The sequence below is a fragment of the Drosophila mojavensis genome, unplaced genomic scaffold, assembly GCF_018153725.1.
Source record: "Drosophila mojavensis isolate 15081-1352.22 unplaced genomic scaffold, ASM1815372v1 contig_136, whole genome shotgun sequence".
NCBI lineage: Eukaryota > Metazoa > Arthropoda > Insecta > Diptera > Drosophilidae > Drosophila > Drosophila mojavensis.
In genome coordinates, this window is record NW_025318667.1 from 28,559,981 (window position 1) to 28,582,827 (window position 22,847).

A 22,847-nucleotide genomic window follows, 5' to 3' on the forward strand; every position below is an offset into this window, starting at 1 on the left:
CGGCTCTGAGCGTTCTATGCCAGAGCCGGATTGGCAATGATGGTCATTGTGGCTACCCTCGTGAGTAGGTGGTTTGCTGTGTCGTCGATTGTGGGTGTTGCCACCTCTGGGCTCGGAGCAGCGGAGTCACGCCGAGGGCCCCCGAGCGTTATACGCTGGAATCCCAAGACGCGAAACTGCTGAACACGGAGCGCCTCACCACAGCCCGACGGGAGCCGCCCGACCCGACCCTGAGTGTTGTACGCCAGGGCTGGACCGGGGCGGCGACCCGTGTGGCGGTGGACGAGATCGAGGTGGTGGCGCGTAGTCTCATGGGGAAGATTTCCTATATATATAGGTGGAAGACAGTGGAATCAGACTGAAGACTCTGAGCGTCATATGCCAGAGCCCGACGTGAGAAACCACTGGCTTCCAGGTACCGTACCGCTGCCCAGTGGGGGGCTGGTGTGGCATAGTTACCCCGCTTCTGAGCGTTATACGCTAGAGCGGGACTGTATTCGCCTTCGTTCTCAGTTTTACGTTATCAAGTTGTCGAGTGTCTTTTGTTAACCAATTTCTAGTTTTCTCGTGCCCCAATCGCGGGTAGTTCAGCCATTGTGGCTCACTATCCGCCCTCAACTCTCCAGTCTCGGCAGATTACAAATATTCTTGTAAATGACTCTGGGGAAGACTGAGAGCTGTACCCCGGCCGTAGTAATAACTTCTTTACAAGTGGCGCCCGAGCAGGGACTCGGGATTGTTGAGCGAGGATTCTTTCTGGGATTAAAGCCCCGTTGGGAAGAGCCCCATAAGGCACCAGAAAATTTCGGAAAAAAAAGGGGCAAGGCAACAGATGAATCGTGAAATCGCAACAACCTAGAATCGGAAAAAAAAAAGAATATAGATAAGAATGGCCGCTGCGACGGCAAAATGGCGACCATGAGACACTCAAAGCTCACAAGACAGCACCGGAGAAAATAGCACGTGACGGCACCGGTAGGGAGAGACAGACGACGGACAGAGAGAGAGAGAGAGACGGGACAGAATAGCCGAACCGAACGCACAACTTCTCGGCACCGAAGACACGAGGTCGACGACGGGTATAAAAGAAGCGAGTGCAACCTAACTGGGGACACTCGCCTACCAGCCATCGACGTGCACACACCTCAGCGGAGAAATTCACCAAGGAGATTTAGCGCAGGACATCGACGGAATTATATTCAAGAATTCACCTTCGTGGGATATTCAAGGAATTTACGGTATTCATTGTCGTGGAAGTATCGTCGAGAAATTAACCGGACTCAACGTCGTGGAAACCTCATCGTGGATCTCCAAGAATTCACCATGGGGATGTGGGATACTCAAGGAATCAACTGGAATCATCGTGGGATATTCAAGAATTCACCATCGTGGGATACTCAAGGAATCAACTGGAATCATCGTGGGATATTCAAGAATTCACCATCGTGGGATATTCAAGAAGGAATCAACTGGAATCATATTCAAGAAATTAATCGGATCATCGTCGTAAAAGTATCGTCGAGGGATATTCAAGAAAGTAATCGGGATCATCGTCGTAGAAGTATCGTCGTGGGATATTCAAGAAATTAATCGGAATCATCGTCGTAGAAGTATCGTCGGGTGATATTCAAGGAATTATTATCGCCGTGGGATATTCAATAAATTAACGGGAATCACCGTCGTGGTACAGCCGAAGTATTCACACCGTTGGTAATAGGCTACCGTCGTTGGACATTCACACCATCATCGTAAAGCACCTATCGTCGAGGGAACCATTAAAACTATCGTCAAGGACCATCAACCAAAACCACTGGGGAATTTCGTCGTTGAAATCAAAGCAAATAACAACACGCAATGACGGGCAATACGGGCTGGGTCAGTTATAGGCGAAAGGCGGAGTTGGAGGCCATTCTCATCGAACTGGAACTGGAACCGCATGGTCTCGTGGACGAGCTGCGGCGGCGACTAACCGCATATATCAATAGGGATGATCTCAGTGAGGAGGTGCAACAGAGGCTGGATTACTGGGCCGAGAGTTACGGCAACCGGCCATCCCCGGACTCGCGACCACCCAGCCCCAACCCCCCAAAAGACGAAAGGCAGGCAGAAGTCGAGCCAGACCGGTTGAGTGGGCCTACACAGCTCCTCATTCCGCCCTTGGAAAACCCTCGGACAAGACTTACCATAGCATCGACACCAGCGAACACCATAGGCCCAATCAGAGGAGATGACCCGCCAACCCGGCAAATAGTGCAACCGCGGAAATGGGGGGTGACATTTAATGGCCGCACCGACCCGTTACGTTTCATCGAGCAATTGGAGGAGCGCGCAGTAGGCTACCAAGTGGATGTCAGCTATTTGCCGAGAGCGATGCCTGAGTTATTAACTGAGCGGGCCGAGGATTGGCTGAGGGGGAGCGGACTCCAAGGCGCGACATGGGAAACTTTTAAAAGCGAATTTCTGCAATTCTTTCTCCCGCCGCGGTATTTCAAACGCCTTGGAGACGAAATACGGGCCCGTATGCAGCGCGTAGGCGAATCGTTTCAGGACTACCTCATTGCCTTACGAGTAATGATGCAGAGGGCCGGACTGACGGACGCCGAACAATTGGAGCGAGCATACGACATCATGTTGCCCACGTATCAACTGTATATGAAGCGCGATGAATGCCGAACAATAACAGAACTGACACGACTGGCCGTTACCTACGAAGAGTTACGAGAGTTGGAAGGGCAAAGAGAATCGGCAACCCGCAACTATCGCGCCACGTGGACATGTTAATCCTTTCCAGAACACCCCGAATCACACCGCCGCGACTCCGGAGGACAACGGTGACACACGGGGACGGTGTACCAATAGATGTACGAAGAGCGTGTCATCGATGCGGAGAAATAGGCCATTTTTCTAGGGAATGCCACAGAGCCCAAGTATTATTCTGTTGGGACTGTGGCCAGAGAGGAATCATGACGCGGGATTGCTGCCGAAGGGCCACACCGGGAAACGAATCCCGTCTCCGTCCATCAGGGGATGTGGGGGAGACGAGCCAGCCCGCTCCCCAGAACCGGAAGAACTAATTCAAATACAAAAGGGTCGAATCGTCGCGACAGTGGTGGTGCTTGTACCCGAGTAGCTTTAGCAGATGGGACGTCCCGCGAAGTCGACCGTACTGTTAGAGCTGACATAAGGCTGGGAACTCGGGGAGCCACGATTTCGGTACTCGTCTTGCCGACGCTAGTGGACGAACTAATCCTAGGAATGGACTTTATGGCGGCTATGCAGACCACTATCCAGTGCGGGGAACATCGCACGATTATTAGAGAAGGGACTCAGGCGACGACGCCGGCGATCCACCGTGGAGTCTCTCTTCGGCCCACATCGATGGGGAATCAACGTGACGGTACTCCGACAACCCAAGTCACCCAGGCTGGACGGAATGAGGAACCCGAGGGCGATGGCCAGGCGGCAAGCGTCCCGATGGCGAGGAAGAGGGAAGTCTATCAACCAAGTCCAGAGAACTCCCACACAGGCCAGGAAGCGGAAAACCCAGTCGTGAATAATCCAGATGTGGTAGCATTTTTGACGGAAGAGCTCGATCGATTCTATGACCTCCAAGGGACCACTCACATCGCGGAGCATAGGATAACTATGAAAGATGATAGACCCATCAAACAACGCTACTATCCGAAGAATCCAGCCATGCAAAAGATCATCAACGAACAAATAGATGAGATGCTGGCACAGGATTGTATCGAACCTTCACGGAGTCCCCACAGTGCGCCGATAGTATTGGTACGAAAGAAGAACAACAAATGGCGTATGTGCGTGGACAATAGACAACTAAACGAGCGGTCCATTCCCGATGCGTATCCACTCCCCAGGATGACGCATATCCTGGAAAAACTACGGCACGCTAAGTATATATCGACGCTGGATCTAAATAATGGCTATTGGCAGATCCCGATGGCCAAGGAGAGTCGGGACTGTACGGCATTTACAGTACCAGGACGAGGGCTTTTCCACTGGAAGATAATGCCATTCGGGTTACATTCCGCTCCGGCCACCTTCCAACGCGCTTTGGACAGTATCATCGGGCCCGAAATGGAACCATACGCCTACCTGGATGACATCGTGGTGGTAGCCGCGACTCTGGAGGAGCACATGCGAGTCTTGAGAGAAGTATTCCGCCGTCTCCGTGAGGCCAACCTGAGGCTCAACCCAGACAAATGCGCGTTCTTCAGGAAAAGTATTACCTATCTGGGCCACGTAATCAGTGACCATGGAATCCACACCGATCCAGATAAAATCGTAGCTGTGCAGAATTTGAAGCCACCCACCACCGTGAAGGAGCTTCGACAGTGCGTCGGACTCGCATCATGGTACCGGCGGTTCGTCCCAAACTTCGCCGATGTGGTACAGCCCATGACCGCACTCCTGAAAAAGGGTCGCAAGTGGGAATGGGGCACCCCGCAACAAGCAGCGTTCGAGGACTTGAAACGGAAATTGACAGAAGCACCAGTATTGGCATGTCCGGATTTCAACAAGCGTTTCACCCTACAAACAGACGCTAGCGATCATGGCTTGGGAGCCGTGTTGACACAAGAGGAGGATGGACAGGAAAGGGTGGTGGCATATGCCAGTCGACGACTAGCCCCACCAGAAGTAAACTACACCGCCACTGAGAAGGAATGTCTCGCTATCGTCTGGGCCATCCGGAAACTGCGTTGTTACCTGGAGGGATACGAGTTCACAGTAGTAACAGATCATCTGGCACTGAAGTGGTTGAATTCAATCGAGAACCCGTCGGGCAGGATAGCCAGATGGGCTCTGGAGCTACAACAGTACCGCTTTGAAGTATGCTATCGCCGAGGGAAACAGAACGTCGTGGCCGACGCCTTGTCTCGGCAACCTGTTGTGACGCTTAGCCTCACCAAGGAGGAGACCCCCCACTGCCAATGGTGGACACGGATGATGGCCCAGGTCAGGAGCAATCCCAACCAGTATCCCGATTACATCATAGCGAACGACTATATCGCCGGACACAAGGGCGACCACCCGAAGAAGAGTATGTACCTTGGAAGCTTTGTGTTCCGCGGGAGGCTCGTGCTAGAGTCCTCCAAGAATGTCACGACCAACCAACGGCGGGTCACCTGGGGATAAGGAAAACAGCATCGAGAGTAGCGCAGCGCTACTACTGGCCCGGCTACTTCCGAGATGTGGCCATCCACGTTCGACGCTGCCCGACGTGTCAACAATATAAAGTCAGTCAACGACAGGCAGCGGGCAAGATGCTGACCCGCCAGGTAATAGAGCCATTCCACACAGTATGCGCAGATTTCGTGGGACCCCTTCCGCGCTCGAAAGCCGGACATACGATGCTGCTAGTTTTGTTTGACCACTTCAGCAAATGGGTTGAGCTTGTTCCGTTGCGCAGAGCAACCTCTGCCACATTGGAACAAGCCCCGCGGGAAAGAATTATGAGCCACTTCGGAGTCCCGAAGATCTTGGTATGCGACAACGGGACACAGTTCACCAGTAAAGCTTTCAAGAATTACACGAGGCGGGCAGGTATCGAGTTACAACATACCGCACCATACAGCCCGAACCAGAACCCAACGGAGCGGGCAAACAGGACAGTCAAAACCATGATCGCCCAATACCTAGGGAAACGTCAAAACGAATGGGATACCCTGTTACCCGAGCTCAGCCTGGCTATCAACTCTAGCGTCTCGGACACGACGGGATACAGCCCGGCCTTCCTGGTACAGGGGCGGGAGCCAAGGTTACCAGGAGCCTTGTATGAGTCACCCCAGGAACAGGCAGAGCGACCCCCACAGCAGAGGAACGGGCAAAACAGCTACAAGAAGTATTCAAGATCGCCCAGACAAATTCCAATAACGCCTCCGCAGAGCAAGGTCGACATTACAACATGCGGAGAAGGGACTGGCGTCCCACCCTGGGATCGCTAGTGATGGTACGCACTCACTTCCTCAGTAAGGCAGCCGAAGGATTCGCTGCTAAGTTAGGCCCTCTGTATGATGGGCCGTACAAGGTCGTCAGCTTTGTATCCACGAACATCGTAAAATTACAACGGCCAGGCACAAGACAGCGGAGGACGGCCAACGTAGCCGATCTAAAGGAGTTCTACGAAGTCCCCGGCGACGAGGAGAGTCAAGATACGAACGCCAGGATAGCTTAAGGGGTGGGAAAACACTTATCTCTAAGTCACACGAGCTATGTATAAGGCACTATAGGCAGACATTAGGCAAAGCGCAGGCATTAGGTAGCAGTTTCCCCTTGGTCCTACTAATATTACGAGTAAAACACCCCACAGCACAACTGAGCGGCAGCCTCGACGTACGCGCTGGAGAGACGGTAACCGCTGGGCGGCCCAATTGACACAGGAGGAGGAGGCGGAAGCTGCCGCCGAACGACAGAGGGAGGCGGCCCACAAGGCGGAGAGGAGAAGGCAACAGTTGGCGGCGCACCTTACGCAACAGTGGGTCAGCCACCAGAATCGGCACTACCCAGTGGTGACCGCAGAACGTCAGAGAGCCCGTCGCGAGGCTCAGCAAGCGCGGGCAGCAGCTTTTGGGCCCGGTGTCCGGCTAGCAGGGGAAGAGCGGGTGGACCACATCCCGCATTACCGACGCCCGTCGGACGTGGCGTTGCTTGAAGAGGTGTACCTGGCCGTGTTGTTGGACCGGGCACTGCCGGAGTCATCCAAGGTCACGCCCAACACCAACGCCCCAGCCATTACTTTCCACGAAGCCGACACCACTGAGACCATCACCACATCCCAGGCCCCACAACTAACCCCACCGAAGCCAGCAGAGACACTAACCTCACCACTATCCCCACCGAAGCCAGCAGAACCATTACTCCACCCACACCCACACCCGCGGTCTCAGCCTCGTCCAGTTCGTGCACCCCACCCCCATTTCAAGGCGTGACTCCTACATGGACCCTGTCCGACGACAGCGGCTGGGACGATGAGGCGGAAACAGAGCGCCGGCAGAGCTCCCCTGAGGAGAACGACGAGGACTAGCGAGTCACCCCACTCCGCCTACCCCAAACCTTGCTAGACGACCCGGGCAGCCGGGTGGGGGAGGGCTACCATGTCCATCGACGGCGGCGAGAGAAGACAGAGCAGCACCCACCACAGGACGAGGGCACCGCCCAAAGCCCTAGGACACCCGGGCGCACGCTACCAACCCAGGGCCACTGGGTAGCCACGCCCGTAGGATGGCGGACCACCGAGACCACCCTGCCATACGATCTCGTGGCGCACGTGGAACGAAAGATCCAGGAGCCGGCCCCGAAGCGCATCCATTACGCCAGGACATTTGACGGACAGCGCTACCGGATCTGCCGGTATTGCACCGGACCACCAGCCATACGTCGGCTAGGGGAAGCAGCGACGCCAACGGACCCGCAAAACACCCCCTCGGCAACAAAGGGGGGGGGTGTGATGAATCACAATTTTACCCAACCCCGACCCCGAGAAAACTGTCCCCTTAATCCTCTTTCCACCCCGATCTCAATAAATAGCAAAGATTAAGAAAATATGTTTATTTGGAGCAAGTAGTTTACATAGCAACGGCAGCAGAAAAAAAAAAAACGGCAAAACGGACGCGGACAGAATACGATTTTGGAAATCTAACGGCATCTCTCTCGCCGCATTGACAATTAAGAGCGAAAGCGTCGTCTAAACCAATGCAACGCTCTCTCTAAGCGCATAGATGCAGCGACGCCGCCGCCGGCAGAAGCGAAAGCTCTAAGCAACACGGCTTAGCGCTAATTGCCGAAAATTAATGCGATCACTTATCTTTTGACCCTTGGAGCTGACGGACGTATACGGACAAGAAAAAAAATAACTAGATCATGGACAGTGACGCGGACAGGGCTCGCCGGTAAGCCGACGGGAATTACATTCTCGTGTGTTATTTTTTTTATGTGTGCGCTGTTCTTTTCTTGTTGAATAATTTTACAAAGTGCCTTATAGTGGGGGACAATGGTGAGCTAGCGAAATTAGAGTTAAGTTTTTTTGTTTAATAAAAAAAAAAAAAAAATTTTAATAAATCGCGAAACCGAAAACAATAGCCAAATTCGTGTATTGATTGAAGTGATTAATTAGTGGACTTTTGTGAAAACGAGTCGTCGCGTTTGGGAGGCCGTGGCCGATGGCGGTTGCAAGAAGGACTTTGAGCGTTATATGCCAAAGACTGGAATGCGAGCCGCCGGCTCACTGCCTTCCCTGACTCGGTGATTCGTACCCCACCGTAGCCTGCCGGGACTGCACAATCTGGGCGGAGATATATCCGCCATAGCTCGTGATCTTGGGTGGTCGACGCGGACCTACATACCAAATTTCAGCATTCTAGCTCATCAACAAACATGATTTCTGGTATAACGGAAAATGCATTTTCCGATTTGTCACGCCCCTAGTGGGCGGATCGGAAAATATTAACACATTAGACAGAGTCTATGATCAGCCTGAGTATATACACATTGAGGTGTCTGGCATCAATAGTGTCCAAAATATCGCAGAATTTAAAAAATCACTATATCTTCAGGTCCGATTTGCTACGGCCCTAATGGTCGTAGACTTATAATTTTGTCCTTTGACTTTATAGAATTATAACATCACCTGACGTGCAAAATTTCAAAAAATTGTTAAACATTTCTATTTACTTATATCTAGTTTTTTTTTTTATTTTTCTAATGCATGCAAATTACATATAATACACATACACATACATATTTATAAATATACATATATCTATAGACAAGTAAAACAAACAACATGAAGCAACATATAATTAGTAACATACCCTGGAAATGTGAATAGAATAATTAAAGCTAGAATATATGTATCTCCTTGGAATTGTTCTTGTGAGTTTCTCTGATAATTAATATGTTAGGCTTGGACTTTAGTATTTTGGCATAGAAGAGAGAGAGAGTCGAGGCAATTTTTTTTGGGGATCTTCGATAAAAATTTAAAGCCGAAGATCATGGTAGGGTTGGGTAAAGACAGCGTGAAGCCAACACCACCTCGGCTTCCGCGTTTGTCTAACTGTCCGTGTTTGTTTCGTTTTTGACTCCGAATGTTTGTATTACTAGTGCCGTCTGCGTCTAGGAATCCTAAAAATTTAAAGTTTGTGTACAAGGTATGGCAAGACCCACCCCCACGCCGACAGAGCTAATGGGAACAAGAGGATTCCGCCCGCCATTACCCGAGCCACGTCTAGTGTATGTTTGTGTATGTATGTATGCATGTATGTGAGTATATATATGTGTATATATGTATGTATGTAAACATATGGATGCAGTGCCTTCATTCATTACACGAGTACGATTTATTACATATTATTAATTTTTTTTTCTTACTTGTTATACCCTGAACCCATTGAAAATGGGAAATCAGGGTATAATGGTTTTGTTAAAATGTATGTAACAGGCAGAAGGAGGCGTGGCAGACCCCATAAAGTATACATATATATTCTTGGTCAGGGCGACGAGCTGAGTCGATTTGGCCCTGTCCATCTGTCTGTTTGTATAAACGCGTCGATTTCAGAAAATACAAGAGCTAGAGACTTGAAATTTTTTCCTGGTCCGTGTATATCACGCGCATATCGAGCTTTTCTCCCCAAATCAGTGCTTGCACTCTGACATGTTGTAATCGATTATATGTAAATCTGCATGTAGAGCTTTCTCGCATATTGTCGCTCAATATTATCGCATCGCTTATCACGGCCACTCTGACATCAGCCTAAAACAAACCGATATATTGGCTGTGGAAAATGTTTTCAAATTTAAGCAGCCTCATATCGTTGCCGTTCTCGAAGATTTTAAAATTTCAAAAATTGCTGATGTTGAAAGACAATATGCTGATGTAAGACTGTGTACTTGGCAAAACACGGAAAATACGCTAGCTTTTTGACTTGAAGTACTTGCGTACCGTGACTCAGCCGGAGACCAACGGCTTTATGAATTTTTGCATTTTTGCGTTGCGGTACAGGATCTGTCATTACCATGGTCAAACGCAGAAGTAGAGAGGGTCTTAAGCCAAGTAAATTTAGTTAAGTCAAAATTAAGAAATGGAATGAATTTAAATACTTTAAGTCTATTTTAAGCGTAAGGTATAATATTTAATTAACAAAAGAAAATATATTGAAAATAATACAAATTTTTTTTTTTTAATTTCAATTTTAGATATGGACTAAGTCATACTAACAAATGCTTCTACGAGTACACACTGCCTCCTAAATGGACGCCAGCAGTAAGCACTCGAGTTTATTATCAAACGAAAAGGCAGTGAGTTTAGATGAACTCATAATTGAGCTACAGAACTAATCAAATTCAACTTTAACTTGAGTTTAATGTACTTTTTTATTTTATTATTATGTTTAAAACAATCTTGTAGTATCATAAGCTAATTTAAAGTAAATGAATAATAATGAATTAATTTAATTAAGAAAATATTGTTTTTAAGCCTAGCTAATTTTTCTTATCTTAAATTTAGATTCATTTGGCTTCTTTTTTGCTAATCGATTTTCTCGAAAAATTATGTCAGCACAGCCCACAACCGACACCCCCACGTCTTCTACCACAAACCCTCCTAGAGGACCCGGGTAGCCGTTGGGGAGAGGGTTCCCACCTTCGGCTGCAACACCGCGAGAAGGCAGAGCGCATCGTGAGCCAGAACCCACCGGGAGAGGAGCCAATCACCCAGCCCCCAGAACCCCTGGCCGAGGGACGGCTCACTGATGAGGCCAAGCTGCCAACCTGTGGCGCACGTGGCGGGATCGATACTGGAGCCAGCCCCGAAGCGCATAAGCTATATGCGGATCTTCAACGGCTGCCACTACCGCATTAGTCGAGTGCGGACAGAACCGCCCGCTATACAACGGCTAGACGGAGCGACGTCACCAGCCTACCAGGGAAGCCCTTTGGCAACAAAGGTGGGGTGTGAAGTCTCACAATTTTGCAGGACCGGAGTTCGCCCACGCATTATAGTAGTGTAACACCAAATGTTTAGAATTAAGAGAAAGATCATCAAGTATTAAAATTATAGTTAAGCAAAACAGGTATACCCATTTTTATGCATATAGTCTAAGGTAATAAAAAGGCGACGCAGCAGCGAACGGTCGCAACGACACGACTGACGACTAGACTTGGGTAGCTCATGAGTGAGTGAGCTAAAATGAATGGCTCACTGAACTGAGGCAGTGAGCCAGTTCCTTCTATATGGCTCATTTTGGCTCACTAGCTCATTTTGGTTGACTAGCGCATTTTTGCTCACTCGCTCATTTTGCGTTCTTCTCAATCGCAAAGTTAACGTTTTTTCCCGCGAATTGTGTATTTCATCAAACTTTCAATGTCGGTAATTAGAAAGCACAGCGAAATTTGGACTCATTTCAATCAAATCAGCAGGTGAGCCAGTGCGCCATATGAGTGAGTTGGCTCACTTCACAAAAAAGAGCGAGTGAGCCGGTTCACCTCAATGAGCTGCTTTTACCCAAGTATACTGACGATAGGGCAACATCGGAAAGAAACAACGACAAAACGGACAGCGACAGAAAACGACGCTGAGAAATCAAGCGGCGCTCAACCGAGTACAGTCTGCATTACTCAACGGGCAATACACACCGTTCAGCATAGCAACAACAACAACGGCGGCAAAAAAAATTAGCAACAGCATCGGACAGAAGTAACAACCTTGGGACGGAGAACAGCACTGGAAATCAAACGGCGTAAAGCACGCGAATGTTTGCAGCGACGCTGCGCCGCGGCAGAATCGAAAGCTCATGCATAAGCAGCAGCTCAGAATCCCGAACGCACAGCGCTAAGCGCAGAAATTAAGTTCGATCACTTTTCTGTAGGCTCTGGATGCGAACGGACGTAACAGCGGATCAACCCTCAAAACTTCACCATGACGCCTCCTGCAATTAGCCGACAAGTTTTTTGTCCCACGTGTTTTTAGTGAGGGCGAGTGCCTAGTTAATTAGGAGTGATAGACAGGGTGTCAAAAATCCAAACGACAGCACTTTCATATATAGTGAAGTAGGCAAGAGCTGCCAAGTTCGAGAGCAGCTCCCGTATGAAAGGCTCCGAGCGTTATACACCAGAGCTGGGACTGGGCGGCCGCCGGCTATACTGTTCTCGAGATTGGATCTCTTTGCTACAGGGGTACAAAAGTCTCCAGCTCTTATATCTTCTGAGATCGACGCGTTCAAACATACGGACAGACGGACGGACGTACAGAACTAAATCGACTCAGCTTTTCAATGGGTTCAGGGTATAAAAATGCAAATAATGGAAGTAATAACCGACGCTGCACCAAACTTCACAAATAAAAACAAGTAAGAACGTTGCAGTCGGGCGTTACCGACTGCGGAATACTCATTCACATCCCATCAACAATTTAGTAGTTAAGTTTCGCTCTAATACTGTAGATTATACAGGTTTTTCCGATTTGCCACGCCCCAACTGGGCGTAGACACCTCATTTTTGGTCAGTTTTTAGAAAGAGATAACGGTACCCTAACTGCAAAGTTTGAATGCTTAACCTCAAAAAATGAGAAAATTACAGGGTATTTTTCGATATGCCACGCCCCTAAAGAGGCGTAAAAATTATTTTTGGGGAATCGATAGAGGAGGCTACCAGTAACTCAACTATCCAAATTTAAAGCTTCTATCTATTATACTTTAGGAGATATAAACTTTTGTGGTTTGCCACGCCCCCTGTGGGCGGACATATATCCGACAAAACTTTTTGGTCTTGGGTGATCAGTCCGAGTATATATACAAAATTTGAGGTCTCTGCCATCAGTAGTGTCTAAAATATAGGAGAATTTAAAAAATCAATATATCTTCAGGTCCGATTTGCCACGCCCCCACTGGGCATAAACTTATAATTTTATCTTTAGACTTTATAGAGTCATACCATTAGCTGACGTGCAAAATTTCAGCATTCTAGGTTTACAACTTTAGGATATACAGTTTTATCCGATTTGCCACGCCCCCAATGGGCGTAGATATATCCGCCATAGCTCGTGATCTTGGGTGGTCAACGCGGACCTACATACCAAATTTCAGCTTTCTAGCTCTTTAACTAACATGATTTCTGGTATGTCGGAAAATGCATTTTCCGATTTGCCACGCCCCTAAAAGGCGGATCGGGAAAATTTTAACACTTTATAAATCGGAGATATACACGAGTATGTGTTCCAAATTTCAAGTCTCTAGCTTCAATAGCGCCGAAATAGATTGCGTTCATACGGACAGACGGACAGACGGACGGACGGACAGACGGACGGACAGCAAGACGGACATTGCACAAAACCAATATACTGATTCACTTTCGTGAATAAGTATAAAAAAAAAACAATTATCAAAAAAACACAGCGAACCACGGATCAAACCTTGCACAGGAATAGATATTTGCAATGATCAACCGAACCGCAGTTATGTGAATTTTAATAAGACTATTTAACTAAGAAAAAAGAATATTTGCAGAGCACAAAAGTAAACACGTCTGTTAACTCTCACTGAGAACTCTTTCCTCAAAATGAACCAACAAAAGAAACGATTATTATAATAATATTTAAACAAATATAATTATCTCGGTGACATGGCATTATATTGAGAATTTCAATTTACAATCTGCTGTATTGTCTACACAATCTCTAGTTGATCTGACAACAGCGAGAATATTTCAAATACGCTGCGTGAAATTTGGGACCCATCTCACACTGCCACTAAACAGCGTTAGATAAGATAATATTTAATTGGTAGACTGTAAGATGAATAATGAAGCTGTTAGTATATAAGTAAGTTAATAATCTGAAAGTTATGCGTTAAATTAAATTTGAACAGCGCACTATGGGTAAAAAGTCCGATTTTTTGGCATAAATCCAAAAAAAAAAATTTTCAGTACTCGCCAACTTTTTTTATATTCTCATTTAGAAAACTCCAGCCGACTTAAAAACAATTTTTATAAAATTTTGGGGACTACCCATAATGTTTTAAGCTTCGTCAAAGTCAGCTGATTCAGGGTTGCATGGTAAATTGAAAAAAGTGCGGGAAATCATTCTCTACTTTCAATGTGTGTAAATCTTTGGGTGTTTGAGATAGTGAAAAATATTTGTTATGGAAAAGATTCAGGAAGGTATGTCAAATAAGATCATTATATTAATTTTGGTAGTTCTGTGATTTATCGTCCAATTGTGCAATGTGTTGTTGTTGTGTATTTTTAGATAAAAATTAAAACTTATTTGTGCGTTTCGTGAGTTGTAATTTTTGAGGCGAGAAAGGTATTTAAAATGTTTAAATGAGAAAATCTGTGTTAATATTTGCTGAACCCAATAATAAAAAGACTTCTTGCTCATATTTGCCCCTTCAAAAAATAATCGGCATGTTGCAGTTACACATGAGTTCTGCAATTCCATGCTGCTGGAAGTGTGGAGCAGCAACAAGCGACAAGAAAGCGCTGTTGTAGATTATATCGTACAGAAAATAGGCAAAGCAAATATTTCAGACGATCAACTAAACGCCATTGAGCTTAAAGTTAAACAATTTGTGCGATTTGTAAATTATAATTTGCCTAAATGCAATCGAATGCTGGAACGGCTAAAAGCAAAGCACCCGCGTTGGCTAGAGTCGAGCATAAAAGTGATTTCATACGGCAGATCACTTGAAAAAGTAGGTCGGAAGCAATTAAGCTATAACGATGCTGGACCTCGATTAAAACGAAAATTGGCTTCTACCCTTGCATCAGAGCACGACAACTCGACTCCTCTTTTGATGCATGCTGCATTGGTTTCGTCCAAAAAATTAAAGGAAAGAGATACTACATATGTTTTGAAAAAGGCTATCAGCAACGATAATTTAACTGATGTTAAGAGTAAACTTGAGAAGAACGACCCGATGCCATTAAATATTGATGAAGCATTAGCGTTTTTAATTGAAAATGGACTGACTAAGCAGCAATATCTCAATATAAAGGCTCTTAATAAAAAACAACGATGTGACATCTTTCCACCTTACGCTAAAGTTGCAGAAAATAAACTAAAATGTCGACCTGAGGATATCATGTACTCTGAAACAAAAGTTGAAGTCTCGTTGCAAAATTTGTTGAATCACACAGTTGATCGTATTCTTCAGATGCAGCAGAACGTTCTTGAAATATCCAATTCAACGCGTTGTTCGTTAATATTAAGTTATGGTTTTGACGGTTCTACAGGACAATCCGTTTATAAGCAGCGATTTGAAGAAGATGATCGTATCGGAGTGGATCACTCTTTATTTGTAACAACAATAATTCCATTACAATTAAATGATGAATGCAATCAAGTAATATGGCTTAATTCTACTCCACAATCTGTAAGATATTGTCGGCCATTAAAACTCGAATTTATTAAGGAAACTACAGAACAAATATTGAAAGAAAAATTAAATTTGGACGCACAAATAAAAAACCTTAAGAATTATATGTATAATTTCAAAGGAAGAAGTATATTTGTGACTTACAAACCCTACATGACGTTAATTGACGGAAAGGTTTTAAATGTTTTAACTGGAACCAACTCTTGCCAAGTATGCCCATTATGTGGAGCAAAGCCAAACCAATTACTAAAAACTACTGACTTCAACTCTGCAGTATTTGCTGTTAATTCCAAAAGCCTTCAATTTGGAGTAAGCCCGTTACATGCATGGATTCGGTTTCTGGAGTTTGTATTGAAGATTTCATACAGATTAGAGGTGAAAAAATGGCGTGTTAAAGGATCTGACAAGCAAAACGTATGCCAACGAAAGCAGTACATCCAAAGAAGGTTGCGAAATGAAATGGGGCTTAATGTGGACAGCCCCAAACAAAATGGAAGTGGCAATACCAATGACGGCAACACCGCAAGAAGAGCTTTCAATAATGTCGAGCTGTTTTCCAACATTTTAAGTTTTGATGACCAAATTTTAAGAAACTTTTATACAATATTAATTACTATTTCTTGCGAGTATAAGGTAAACTCCTGGAAATTTAAAGATCTATGCGAGAAAACCTTTTATATGTACACGGCAAAATACATTTGGTATCCAATGTCTCCAACTGTCCACAAAATTTTGGTGCATGGACATCAAATAATGGACAATTGTATAGTTCCAGTTGGCGTTTTGGGAGAAAATGCGTCTGAAGCGCGAAACAAAATCTACAAGAACGATCGGAAATCCCATGCTAGAAAGAGCAGTCGGCTAGAGAATATAAGTGATGTGTTTAACAGAGCACTTGACTCATCTGATCCACTTATTTCTAGCCTTAGCTTAAAAGAACGAGCGCGGCGAAATAGGAGAAAGAATTTGCCATCAGAAGTTGTTGAACTCTTAGAGGATTGTTCTCACAATACTTCAAACCAGCACACCGGCTCAACCGAAAGCCAAGATGAGGAAGATGATTCTGATGGCACAGATGAGGACACTTATGATGACAATTGTATTGAGTTGGAAGAAGAAGAAAGTGATTAAAATTTTTGTTCAGGTATTGAAAGAAAATTTTAAAAAATTAATTGACTCATGCTTATTTATGATATTTCTTTTGTTTTTCTTACAGCGAATGGGGCGGATCCAAAAATATATATTAAATATATGTAAAACATATTAAAAATATATATAAAATATAAATAGTATTTAATTTACACTTGTATATAAGGAAAAGTCTTAATTTGTATACTTTATAAATTTGTATGGAGGGGGAGGGGATGTAGGCGTGGCTAAATTTTGAAAAAAAAAAAAATCCAAAATTAAACAAAATACATATTAGTATGTATACAAAATTTCAACCTTCTATCTCAACAGGGACAATTTATGCCAAAATATCGGGGTTTTTACCCATAGTGCAGCGGCTGGAGCGCACAATCCTGGCGATCGGCAGTGCAACCTTGCCCAGCGTGGTGAAAGCTCGCGAGAGCCGACGCTGAAGGGAAGCGAGAAGAAGGAACTTTACTGTTTATAATGGCATCAACAAAAAGTAAAGTATGGAAATACTTTTCCAAATATGCCAAAAACAATTAACATTTTGCAAAAACACAACCAACATGCTTCAGCATTTTAAGCTGAAGCATATCAACGAGTTCGCGTCTCTCAATGTATGTATGTTTTAAGCTTTACTGGCAATAACACCTAACACCTAATGAAAATTTGAAATGTAAGGCAGGTGCTACGTTAACAGAAAAGAGGAGCCGATTAACCACTGAGTACTGTTTGCGCTCCATCAGTGACGAGTCCAAATTTAATCTATTAGGGTCTGTTGGAGCGCAAAAGATCTGGTGGAAACCTAAGAAGGAGCTTTAGGAAAATAACTTGCTCAAAACGGTTAAGCATGATGGAGGTAATGTGATGGTTTGGGGGTGTTTTGCTGCTTCTGGAGTTGGAAACCTTGTGTTTATTGATGACACTATGGACAAGCATATTTATAGAGACATTCTCAAAGAGAATTAAAGTCCAGATATTGAATAACTGCGCCTCAGTGGCACTGATTGGCAGTTTCAGCAAGATAATAATCCAAAACATTCCTCTTATCTTGTGCAGGAGAGGCTCATATACCATTGCAAGCAGTTCAAAGCACCGACCCAATCACCGGATTTGAATCCCATCGATCATGTATGGCATCTGTTGGAAAGGAAGATCCGATCTCACCGAATATCCACAAAGAATTCTCTACAAGAGGCCTTCTCGCTGGATGGGCGAATATCACTACTTATGAAACGACAATGCTAATAATTAGCATGAAGAGACGTTTGCAGGCGGTTATTCCCACACAAAGTATTGGGGTGATTGACTACCGATGGAAATGACTGATTACGCCATTTGTGCCAATACTTTTTTGACGAAGATTTGTGCCTATATTTATATTTTAGTTCTGCGCAAGTGAACCAAACTAGAACTTTTTTTTGTCAAATATTATTAGAAAACATGGTTTTAATAAATACCGTTTTTCATTTATTTATATGTAGCTGTGTTCAAGAAAAAAGTTACAGCTTAAAAGTTTGATTTTTCAAGTGTGTCAATACTTTCTTGGTTCACTGTACATACATATGTACATATGTATGCACATACATACATATGTCGGAGATGGCTCTAAACTGTTTTGCTCCATGATATATTTTTAACTCAGCAAGCGATATTCTTTTTACTTTGAACGCAGTGAATCGTAATTGTCTCGTTGTTGCTTCTGCTCTTGTCATCAGACTAAAGCCACGCATGCAAAATAAGTTATTTTGCAAGTTGACTCTCGCTTAGGCTGAGAGAATAAAAGAACTTTTAATTTACGGCTGGTGCCGGAGTAATGAATTTTATCGTGACGTTTTCTCGTGAATACAAAACAGAACTAAAACTAAAGTGTGGGACAGCGAATCGGCGTGCCGATTTGCTCGACAATGATGCTGACACACCCACACTAATGTAAGGAGTCAGATAACTGTTGCTGTCCGCTGTGGTCAGGGCGCTGAATTCAATACTGTTTCGTCGGCACCATGTCACAAGCGTCGGCAAGTGAGAGAGAAATATGCTTATGTTATGTTTGTGTTAACTTGCACAGCCTCAACGCTCGTGCCTATGTTCTTTTTTTCACATCACAACAACAATCGCGCCACACTCGGCTGAAGCATCTCTCTCGCTCTCGAGCCTCGTTCTCGGCGTAGAATTTACCGCTAACCGCTATTCCTCTTTCGTCATTCACTTTGCTTCTTGCATTGTATATAGTAGCGACGCAGTCACGCCACTATGAAGTTTTACAACATCGCAAAGAAGCATCGCAACATTGTGTCAGACTGACTGTGGCGGCAGCGCACCAATACATTGCTACTTCATCAACATTCCACATTCATGTTATTATCATAACATGCTCCTATTATGTTAAATTCTCATGTTAATTACATAAATCCACTAACCATAGAACACATAGACCGGACACGAAAATATACGAAAGCGCAATCTTTACGCTTCATGCGCTCGACCGCGGTGGTTGACTGTTGAACAATAAGAGTGCTGCCAGAATCTTTTAAGCTAAAATTGCTAGATTTGGTAAGAAAAGCTGTCAAAAATTAAAAAAAAAAAAATTTTAAACCCATTACTTTAATTTATAACAAATTAAGATATACAAAAATAAAAATCAATATTAAAAACTCTTAAATTAATAAGGAACATGTTCTTAAATTATATACTATTATACTTACATTTAATTACAGAATACTTAAAATACTATCTAGCTCGTCAGCTTCTTCACATACATTCGGTGTACTTCTCATTGCCAGTAATTTGGGTCAAGTACTCATATGGTAGAGAATAATTATGGCAAAATTTTCCGTGTCTTTGTAGTCCAGTAAAAATGATCGAAGTTTAACACGTTACATTTGTATTTTAATTTAAATTAATGTTTTAAAGCTCATGGCGGTCGGTAATTTGATTTTTATTAAATTCATTTGTGAGAATATACGTTGAATTTCTGTGTTGGACCATGCAGCGAAAATATTTTGATGGCAAACTCTGCTAAGCCACTGAATGGTTTGTTGTTGCCAGCGTCTTTGTAATTTTGGACTTCCGCCCAAAAATTGATGGTATTCTCCACAAACTCCCACTTGACCAAATATATTTTGTTAATTTGAATTAGTATATTGTCAATGTCTTGACATTCAAAATATTCCAGTACATTGATGTCCTTACTTGTGGATGGTCTCAACATATTTTTAACGGAAAATAAATTGACCTGTTGCATTATATCAATATTTTCCGGCAATCTAGAAATACAAAAATTTTAATATCGATACTATGATCAAAACAAGCGTATTACCTTTCGGGGAGTTTGGCTTATTAATTCCTTAATGAACTTGCCGCGGTAAATTGGGCTTCATTAATTTATTTTCGAACGCATTGCCAAAATACAAATTAGACACTGCTGCGTTCTCCAAATCATCTTTTAATATATTGATTTCATGATCTGGTGGAGTTATTTTCGATTTCAGTGAGTTATTAACACGAATCACATCCGAAAGTAATTGATTAGGGTCTCCGTTCCTGTTTTGAAAATTAGTGTTCGAGCTTTTTAAAATTTGTCTTAAAAACACAAAATAATGATGATTTATCTCATCTTTATACAGTCCGTGGAGACGTTGTGCTTTGAGACCCTTTTTCAGGCGTAGCAGCTAATTCAAAATGGAGCTTCAATTCTGTCCACTGATCTACGATACGGGAAACCGCACTCTCTATGGACAATCTGGTGTGACACCATATATCGTATCACTTGTAGAAGCATTTGTGTGTTTATGTGCCTGAGTATGTAAATCTCTAACATGTAGAAAAATTATAAATTATGAATTACATATGTCGGAGAAAACAGTTTCCCTTAACGCACACAGTTTCGGTGACCGTCCACTCCTGAAACGATTCATACTTTGTACATATTTCTAATTTCTTGTGTTACTCACCGAACCACATTCGACGACAGCTACATACGCAGTCGTCCCGCTACAACGAGACTTCTCCATAATACAATACATAATCGACCATTACAACAGTCGCGAAACACACAAAATAGCAAATTCAATACGCATTAGCATGCTGCACTCTAAGTAGTCCATAGACATAAATAAACCAAAGCATAGATCATAGAACTCGCATTCTTTGTTTAAGTACATCGAAACACAGGCTCGATTCACACGCACAAGTATGTAGGCATTCAGACGGGGAAATAGGCAAGTAGGTAGAAAGCACAATTACAGTGCGCGCCAACATATTAATGCCGTAGAATCCCGATAATTCGAAATAGCAAGGGGATCAGTTTTCTGTTTATACTCATTCATGAAAGTGAAATGAGTATTGGTTTTATGCAATGTCCGTCTTGCTGTCCGTCCGTCTGTTTGTCTGCTCGTCTGTCCGTATGACTGCAGTTTATTTCAGCGCTATTAAAGCTAGACTGAAATTTGGAACACATACTCGGGTATATCTCCGAATTTTAAAGTGTTAAAATTTTCCCGATTCGCCTACTAGGGGCGTGGCAAATCGGAAAATGCATTTTTCGATATGCCAGAAATCATATTAGCTGAAGAGCTAGAAAGCTGATATTTGGAATGTAGATTCGCGTCGACCAGCCAAGATCACAAGCAATGGCGGATATATCTACGCCCATTGGGGGCGTGGCAAATCGGATAAAACGGTATCTCCTATAGTTTTAAAGCTAGAACGTAAACATTTTGCATGTGGGCTAATGGGCTGATCCTATAAATTCAAATGACAAAATTATGTATCTACGCCCATTAGGGGCAAATCGGACCTGAAGGCACTATTAATGCTAGAGACCTGCAATGTTTCAATGATGATAGCAATAGCTATCGATGATTTTTCAATTTTAATGGGATCATTGAAAATCGCACTATATACTCTGGTTAACAGCGTTTGGGCTGTGAATGAATATTCTGCAATCGGTATCGGAGAAAACCACAGATGTCGGCAGACCACGTTCAAAGGCGTCTTACGTTTGCTAGAATGCACAGAAATCAGACAGATTCATATTGGGATGATGTAATATTTTACGATAAATCCAAAATTATGCTATACTATAACAATCGTCTAACTAGAGTGTGGCGCAAGCACCTGAAAGTCCTTGAAAAGAAAAAATCTAATACCGACTGTTGATTTTGGAAAGCTTTTGGTAATGGTCTGGGGGTGCATCTCAAGCAAAGGAGTTGGATATCTATGTGTTATTGAGAACACCATAGATGCTAGACAGTATTTGGGCATTGTGCGCACACATTTAGTAGCCAGTGTCAACAAATTTGGGTTCTTTGTCAATGGCAAACCAACTTTTAGGTTTCAAGACAACGATCCCAAACATAAGGCAAATATTGTGAGGTGCTGGCTGCTTTATAGCTGTAAAAATGTGTTGGATTCGGCAGCTCAAAGCCCGGAGTGAAACTCCATTGAGAATTTGTGGGCTTATCTGAAGAAGAGAACCGCCAAGAGGCATCCAAAGAATAAAACTGGAAAAACAGTGTTTTGGAGGAATGGCAAAATATCCCAGTGGAAGACCTGGTCCAATCGATGATTAGACGCTTGGGAGCAGTCATAGATGCCAACGGTGGCCACACAAAGTATTAGTTTTAACTACAAAGTAGTTAAAGCACTATAATGAATTAATAGTTTTAGTTGTTTAAACACTTTCATGGTAGCTGATTTTTGTTACTATTTTTATACCCTGAACCCATTGAAAATGGGAAATCAGGGTATAATGGTTTTGTTGAAATGTATGTAACAGGCAGAAGGAGGCGTGGCAGACCCCACAAAGTATATATATTCTTGATCAGGGCGACGAGCTGAGTCGATTTGGCCCTGTCCGTCTGTCTGTCTGTCCGTCTGTCTGTCTGTCCGTCTGTCCGTCTGTCCGTCCGTCCGTCTGTCCGTATGTTTGAACGCGTCGATTTCCGAAGATATAAGAGCTAGAGACTTGAATTTTTTAAAATGACCGTATATACAGCGCGGACGTCGAGTTTGCTTTTATAATTCGATAAATCATCCCGTTATGTTTTTATCGAGTAAAAACATTCAAGTTCAAATCAGGTGCCACTATAGTTAATTGTGAATGATTTTTCTTTTTTTTAAATTTCTCAAATATTCAATATAATATGTAGATCATATGCTGAAAGTTTCATTAAATTCCGTTCAGTCAAAAATTAATAAAAAAATAATCAAATATTTGGCCAATTAACAAACGCACGTGCAGCAGCTACAACAGCATCGTATGCGTGTGCACACATACATTCAAACTTCTTCTAGAAACATTCGTTGAATCACATCAGCTGTTAG

General features: G+C 43.8%; 1 protein-coding gene across 1 annotated transcript; it reads left to right on the top strand.

The window, feature by feature from the left end:
- The first annotated feature begins 15,528 nt into the window (after positions 1-15,528).
- LOC122757883 lies at positions 15,529-17,992 on the top strand. The gene is made up of 4 exons (XM_044011541.1): positions 15,529-16,530; positions 16,603-17,137; positions 17,202-17,379; positions 17,580-17,992. Exon 1 carries the CDS (start codon positions 15,540-15,542, stop codon positions 16,515-16,517), a length of 978 nt encoding a protein of 325 aa, XP_043867476.1. The 5' UTR covers positions 15,529-15,539; the 3' UTR covers positions 16,518-16,530; positions 16,603-17,137; positions 17,202-17,379; positions 17,580-17,992.
- Positions 17,993-22,847: the final 4,855 nt, after the last annotated feature.

Coding starts and splice junctions, on each gene's coding strand:
- LOC122757883 (XM_044011541.1), top strand. CDS start 15,540: ATGACGTTAATTGACGGAAAGGTTTTAAATGTTTTAACTGGAACCAAC.